This window comes from Poromitra crassiceps (assembly GCF_964638095.1).
Source record: "Poromitra crassiceps genome assembly, chromosome: 8".
Classification (NCBI taxonomy): Eukaryota; Metazoa; Chordata; class Actinopteri; order Beryciformes; family Melamphaidae; genus Poromitra; species Poromitra crassiceps.
Window position 1 is genome coordinate 52,981,118 of NC_139629.1, and position 8,335 is coordinate 52,989,452.

General features: G+C 44.4%; 1 protein-coding gene across 1 annotated transcript in view; it reads left to right on the plus strand.

The window, feature by feature from the left end:
* Positions 1–1,822: 1,822 nt before the first annotated feature.
* The window catches only part of LOC310780806 (calcium-responsive transactivator-like), a gene marked incomplete at both ends in the record, with an annotated part of 12,786 nt that continues 6,273 nt past the window's right edge, over positions 1,823–8,335 (plus strand). Inside the window, 1 exon segment of the mRNA XM_083641308.1 lies at positions 1,823–1,847. Coding sequence (XP_083497434.1) covers positions 1,823–1,847 — 25 coding nt within the window.

Sequence of the window (8,335 nt, forward strand, 5' to 3'; positions counted from 1 at the left end):
AGTGCAGTCAAGCCCTGTAGCGTAGTCGGCGCAATCACAAAAAAATGTAAGTACACGGATGTCCGCATAGAGCTTGCGAGCCTATGATGACAAACCCTCGCTGACTCTGAAAGTAGAATCTTGGTTTGAGATGTGTGTCTCTGTCTCTACTCTCATCTGTCCACTGAATGCCTGTCTGTTTCTCTTTGTCTCTACTCTCAGTTTCCAATGAATGCCTGTCTGTCTGCCAACATGGAGGACGCTGTGGTTCTGGCATTCTCTATATTCTCTCAGCATGATGGTCAAAGCTTTCCTTTGGTTCTGACCCAGTCCAAGCCTAGCTAGAAACCAGCAACAGTCACGCCGGACTGTTGCTGGTTTCAAACCGCTTGAATGATGTGTTTAGAGTAGGTCCAACCCTAACCCCTAACCCACCCCTGTGTAGAGTAGGTCCAACCCTAACCCCTAACCCACCCCTGTGTAGAGTAGGTCCAACCCTAGCCTCTCAAGCCAGTCTATCTTTTCCACAATCTCTGAATGCTCCACAAACACTGTACTTCAGCCCATTCAAATTTGGCCAGAGGAAGTTGTCATCTTCCAAAGAAGTTTGACGGTACCTACCTATCATGACCGATGATCATGACACATGTAAACAAAACCGAGGGAGGTGATTGGAAAAAAATCAGTTTTGACCAACTTTCTCTTCTATGACGTACAGAGACAAGTAGGTGGGTGCAAATTGCGGGAGCCAACACATCTGTTTTAAGAGACTAGTCCAACCCTAACCATAACCCTGTGTAGAGTAGGTCCAACCCTAACCATAACCCTGTGTAGAGTAGGTCCAACCCTAACCATAACCCTGTGTAGAGTAGGTCCAACCATAACCCTGTGTAGAGTAGGTCCAACCCTAACCCTGTGTAGAGTATGTCCAACCATAACCATAACCCTGTGTAGAGTAGGTCCAACCCTATCCATAACCCTGTGTAGAGTAGGCCCAACCCTAACCATAACCCTGTGTAGAGTAGGTCCAACCATAACCATAACCCTGTGTAGAGTATGTCCAACCCTAACCCTGTGTAGAGTAGGTCCAACCCTAACCATAACCCTGTGTAGAGTAGGTCCAACCATAACCATAACCCTGTGTAGAGTATGTCCAACCCTATCCATAACCCTGTGTAGAGTAGGTCCAACCCTAACCCTGTGTAGAGTAGGTCCAACCCTAACCATAACCCTGTGTAGAGTATGTCCAACCATAACCATAACCCTGTGTAGAGTATGTCCAACCCTATCCATAACCCTGTGTAGAGTAGGTCCAACCCTAACCCTAACCCTGTGTAGAGTAGGTCCAACCCTAACCATAACCCTGTGTAGAGTAGGTCCAACCCTAACCCTGTGTAGAGTAGGTCCAACCCTAACCATAACCCTGTGTAGAGTATGTCCAACCCTAACCATAACCCTGTGTAGAGTATGTCCAACCCTAACCATAACCCTGTGTAGAGTAGGTCCAACCCTAACCATAACCCTGTGTAGAGTAGAGACTGAATCACAAGTCTCTGATGGAAGTTGGCAACCCGGCAGATTCCCCCGGGACAGAAGTTACGTTATACACACTGCGTCATATAGCGTGCCTCCCATAGCCATATTACAGTCCGGCAAGGAAACACCGTGAAGAGAGAAGTGATAAAAAAAGAGCTACCAAAAAGTAGCGACAGACTGTTTTGCAGGAAGAATGAGGGGCAAGATAATTGAATTGCTGCGTTACAGAAAGTGTGCCACGTCCGCGGCGTAGATGCTCTCAAGGATGTGTTTGTTGGAGTCAATTTAGCTGATACACACATTCCGAATGCACCCCGCCCACAAGGTCCCTGGTTGGTCAATTCATATGTCTGTCACAGATCTTTTTTTTGGCTTGGGGGGCGGGCGTTAACCACTTTTGAGAGTTGTGCTCCAGACGTAGATATCATCTACGGCTGGCACTGCGAGACTAGTCCGACCCTAACCATAACCCTGTGAAGAGTAGGTCCGACCCTAACCATAACCCTTTGAAGAGTAGGTCCGACCCAAACCATAACCCTGTGTAGGAGTAGGTCCAACCCTAACCCTGTGTAGAGTAGGTCCGACCCTAACATAACCCTGTGTAGAATAGGTCTGACCCTAACCATAACCCTGTGTAGAGTAGGTCCAACCCTAACCATAACCCTGTGTAGAGTATGTCCAACCCTAGTCTCGCTGGCCAGCCTCCCCTCCCTACCGGGAGAGGAGTCTGGCACCATGGAAACAGGCAACTGGGATAAGTCCTCCCCCATTGGAGCGACTGTTTCAGTCGCTGCCGGATGTCCGCTCCCGGCTTATTACAAACTCTGTCATTAGCTCCGACCATGTCAATCAGAGCGGCTTCCGCTCCCTCCTCCCTGTGTGATGCTGTAAATAGTGCCCTGCCGCCTCAGTGAAAACAACAACGCTAACTAGCTAGCAAGCTAACGGCAGAAACCTATGCTAGCTCGTTGCTACACGCTGAAAATGGCAAGTTGGATTGTTGGAAACTATTTTCCAAGGGCACTGCCGCTAAGCGCCGCCCATCGCAATCCCATTATGGAGACCTGCGGTGCCAGACTCCTCTCACGGTAGGGAGGGAAGGCTGGCCAGTGAGACTAGTCCAACCCTAACCATAACCCTGTGTAGAGTAGGTCTGACCCTAACCATAACCCTGTGAAGAGTAGGTCCGACCCGAACCATAACCCTATGTAGAGTAGGTCCGACCCTAACCATAACCCTATGTAGAGTAGGTCCAACCCTAACCTGTATTTATGAAAGTCCAGTCCAGGATGTTATAAAACTCCGGGAACAATAGAGTTCCAAATTCACACCCTCTTCCGGGTTCGGTATGGGACCCAAGAGATTTCATTCCCCATTCTTTTTCCATAGGTGTTTCGTAAAATGCTTTTAAAAATAGTCGTACTTGGTTAAGCCAAGCGATTCAGCTATATTTAAAATCAGGAGGGACCATAGAACATTTCACCTTTTTTCTCTTCTTTCTTTCTTATCTGAGTGAAATGTTCTATGCCCTCTCCTTATTCACCATGCCCACTTTTTCTCTCTTCCGCGTTCAACGCAAACATATTTGTTCTTCCGGTTCAGCGCTAGTTACCTACTGTGGCTAATATTAGCCGCTAGTTAGTTATGTTATATGGCAGTAAAATGCCACTCAATGACCAAATTGATATAACTGTTAACCATTTCGAGTAACACTGTTTCCATACGGATCACCAGCGTTAGTTTGTTGTTTATAACGTGGCTATATTCATAACGTTTCTATCTCGGATGCGTTATTTCGAATCCCACATAGGTTACGCCTGGCGCAACCTATGTGGGTTTCAGGACGAAACAGTCTCGACTCCACTAACGTCATCTTTAGAGCACAATATTCCTGGAATGCAAGTTTAACTAAACAGTTACATGTCCTCTGCATTCTACATAAAATTAAGATATTACGGGTTGTTTTATTTTGTATGTTACATACTTATTGTCCAAGATATGTTAGTTTATGGGGGAGTAATTCTGCCAGTTTAGGAGGGGAGTGTGGGCGGCCATCTTGCCTGCGGGGTTTTTGGCAAGTCTAAAACGGAAATACTATTACGAAATGACGTAATGCGGAAGCGTCCATGTGTGGGCAAAGAATAAGGTGAATAGCTAAAGTGCTTGGTTTGACCAAGTACTCTTTTTATAAGCATTTTCTGAAAAGTCTATGGGGGATGAAACATTTTAGGTCCCATGTCATAAATGGAAGAGGGCGTGGCTTTGGTACTCTATGAAAGGGTTCACGTTCGGCTCGGCGGGAATCTAACTGTTAAATGAACATTGTCTAGTGCCTTGAAGTCAAAGTCCAGTTTCTCTACTTCCTGTGGTCATTTGCTTTACTTCCTGTCCAGTTTCTCTACTTCCTGTGGTTGTGGTGACTTTTTGAATCATGCCGCTCTCTCTGCACTTTGAGTGTTTCATAGACAAACATCACAAGGACTTTCTGAGCTGGACAGTTTGACTGCTTTTGTTCGGACCTTCATTTAATGTATTTAAAGGAAGTGTGTGTGTGGGGGGAGGGGTGGTATTACCAGGCAATAATAATGTCCCAGGACCTTGTAATGATGTTAGAATCTATGTTTTATCTTTGTTTTAGCACTTTGGTAAATAAATATGTTTGTTAGCACTCGTTAACAAAGCTTCAACATAACCACAACTGATTGGTCGGTAGAATGCCTTATTAATTCCAAACCACCTGACTTTTTTGATGAGAGAACATGCTCACGTCAGTCCCAGACCGTTTAGTAAACCATCACTTTGAATGATTGACCTGCACTTTATGAAACGTGACAGACTAAACGCCATCTCCTGATTGGGCTCTGTAAGCAGAATGTCATGTGACCGCCTAAACGTTGTCTCCTGATTGGGCGCTCTAAGCAGAATGTCATGTGGGTTTCTGTTTTCTATCTGTCAGTGAGCGGCCGGGTCGGGATGTCCTGTGGTCGGTCCGCTGACCACTGAAAAAGTAAATGAGTTAGTTTGTGTCAACTTTTCTAGTATTGTATCTGTTTGATTTTTGCCCTATGTAACAGACATCCTAGTAAACCACATATATGATATCAGAGCTGTGTCTGTCTCTGTGTGCCCGGGTCCTACCTACTACAACCAGGCAGCAGCAACAAACATAGTGACAAACCTAACCTGGAAGGCAGGTTTGACAGAGAGACGAACTGGATCACACCATCACTGTATTATGAATTAAGCTGTGGTCATAATGACTAAAGTCTGATTCAGGAATCATGGGAAGTCTTTTGAAAACTGGTCAGACAAACAGGTGAGATGTTGCTGGGAACCCCCCAATTGAGTGATGTCACACCTGAGGTGAGGAAAAACAGTTGAAAAAGCAGCCAGGGTTATAGCTCTATAGTCAGGCTATCCATTGTAACAGTTGATCACTAAGGGTCACATGACATGGGCGGCTTTAGCTCAGGAGGTAGAGCGGGTCGGCCAATGACGCAAGGGTTGGCGGTTCGATCCCCGCTCCCTGTCGTTGTGTCCTTGGGCAAGACACTTAACCCTCCTTGCTCCCGATGGTGTGTAGGCACCCTGCGTGGTAGCCTGCCGCCATTGGTGTATGAATGGGTGAATGTAGACTATCTACTGATTGTAAAGCGCTTTGGATAAAAGCGCTATATAAATGCAGGCCATTTACCATTTACCATTACCATTACCTGCAGTAAAATAGCCGGTGCATGTGAGAATTGTTTCAATTGTTGGGTCTAAAATAAAGAGCGTGGTCTTCTACCTGCTCTATATGTTAAGTCTGTTTAGATAACTCTTGTTATGATTTGGCGCTTTTAAATATAACAGGGCTCGACATTAAAGGATGCCCAGTTGCCTTTGGCAACCATTTAAAAAACAAATCAACCATTTATTGGCCTCAGTAGCAACCACATTTTAACATAATAAAAAATAGAGCAAACAGAAAAACGTGCACCCCCAAATGTGTTTCTAATATAACTAAAACCTGAAATTGAGGTGATATCACACACATGGACTCTCTTCCTCCCTCATCTCCCCGATGCAGTCCTGCTTGTTAATACCCCGTGGTAGTTAGCAAGCACTAATGAGCAGGTGTTTTGTTGCGTAGGTGAAACGCTGTCCAGAGAGACAATAATATGGACTGTCTATAAGCCCGAAATTTGCGTGAGGACATACATGTAAACTGTGACACTTATGTTGTGAATAATTCTGCCTAATAGACCTTTCTTACACATTCTGTTATGTTGTCCATTTAGCATAGTCTACTTGCAGACAATCTTGCAAGCTCAATTGATTGACGGTACTTTAAAGTGTAACTAACCCCCAAAACACTTTTTTCAGCTTTTGACCAATATATATGACTTTGGGGGTGATGTGTGAAGAATTCTGGTCAAAATTTCCACATTTGACACCAAACTGTTGCCATTTTACCATTTGTATCATTTTTCAGCAGCATAACTGGCATAAGCGCCCTCTAAGGGTGGAACACTGCTTTTTTTTTGCCCTCAAATGAATGGGAGATTTGGTACAACCTGACGTCAGGTTGTCCCCAAAGACTATGGGATTTCAAGATAGTTACTCCCCTACTCCCCCTGTACCCTTTCGGCTCCTCACAACTCCAAGCCTATTCCCATGATGTCACTTGACCTGTTAATCACCTGTAAATTGATTACAATCGCCTGTTATTTTCCTACCAACTCCTATGTAACACAATACTATCAATAAACGCCACTATAATCATAAAAGGAAGGACATGGCATTGTGTTGCCATGTCGTTGCCATGTCATTCCCAACCAAAAACCCTGTGCTCTTAAAATACTGAACACCACGTTGTCATATTTGACACATGTCTTCATTGTAGACAGTTTATCGCTGAATGTGTCATTACATTATTAATATCTTACCTGGATAAGGTCAAATTATGTTGTTTATATTATCAGTCCGACTTGGAAGCACTTTCTCCCGGCCAGTCAGGCGGGAGAGAGTCTGCTCTGCACATGCACGGAGCCCCAAGCTCCGGGGGCGCGCGCAGCAGCACACAGCAGTGCTCTGAGCCTCTCAGTCATGGCCGAGGCGGACAGTCTGACATTTCCGCAAACAAATCTCATCGCAGTTTAGCGCACATGTAAAATATAACACTATACTACGACGTGACAACGTGACAAAGCTTCTCTAAACACATCGGCTACTATAATATATTTCCCTGCATCTCCTACTGAGATTATATCGGTATTGAGTTTGGACAGACTGAATGGGCTGACTGAGGAGAAGAGCTCTGCACCTCTGCCCTGCGCTGCCTACGCCCTGAGAGGAAAAATCAGAGGCGCGCGCGCAGCAGCAGCAGTGCTCTGCCTCATGGCCGAAGCAGGGGTCTTTTGCATGGGATGAGAAGTTCAGTCTGACATTTCCGCAAACAAATCTCATCGCAGTTTAGCGCACATGTAAAATATAACGCTATACTACGACGTGACAACGCTGCTCTAAACACATCGGCTACTAAAATATATTTCCCTGCATCTCATACTGAGAGATTAGATCGGTATTGAGTTTGGACAGACTGAATCCTCCTGGTCCCATGCAGGAGCCTGTTTCGCCAGCTAGGGTCTGGGAGGAGGGAGGAGGCGCAGCCTGCAACTGCGCTGAGAGGAAACCTTTTGCACAACTTTTAACAAGAATCACGAAAAGCCCCCAAACTAAAATTAAAAAGGGACTTCATGGCAAGTTGGACGAGGGATTGACGTGGAGAAATCTCGCATTGTGTTACCCCAGAGCGGGGGGTTTGTCCTATTGTGCGGTGTGCTGCGGTAACGAGCCTCGCCTCACTTTGCTCTTAGCGATAGATACAGACGCCACATACACACACATGGAGAAAAATAATTAAATTTCTAGTTCGCCACTCAATTACCAAATTGATATAACTTTCAACCATTTTAAGCAACGCTGTTTCCATACAGACCACCAGCGTTGGCTAGTTGTTGATATTTATAAAGATATTGCCCCTCTCAAATAAATTATTTTTGAGGCGGTGGGCAAACTGTAATGGCGTCGATTTCTGAAAAAAAATCCTGACTTGAACACAGCCAAAGAGTATAGTATAGACAAGAGCATATGTCATTTCTTGGTTTTTTCCATAGGTATTTTCAAATCACTGTTCTGATACATATCTGGGGGGTTAGTCCCCCTTTAAGTAGGCTACTTTTCAGATGGGGTTACCTTATTATCAGCGCTGTTCATGCTAATGTAGGATGATGTAGACTAAAGTTGATTAATTATTGTGTGCCAATAGTAGCCTAATTCTCTATTTACATTAAACTCAAGACCATTTATTTGCTTATGTTTATTTCAGACAACACATGCACCGCTACAATATCTGTAGGCTATGTTCAACTCATGGAAATAATCAAACCCTCAAACAACAAAGGATTCTCTGAGAGGAATCATTTCCATATTGTACCACCAACCCATACCAGTTGATGAACTGCATAGTATCTGACTGGATTACTCAAAATATAAGGTGACTAGAAATGTCAACAATATCTCCATTTCGGCAACCAAAAGCAATGCCTGATTGATTGATTGAAGACTTTGACAATGAGCACATATATATCATGCATATATAGGCCCACCATTATCAAAAGGATAAAATAAAGCTGTTAGCTTGTTTCCATTGCGGTCCTTTAAGTTTAAATGTCTGTGTGGAATATAGCTATAAATAAGCCACACAGGATTGTAAACAAAGGCTTATACAGATATGTCTCCAGATATTGCACTGTGAAAAAGTATATAATTATATGCT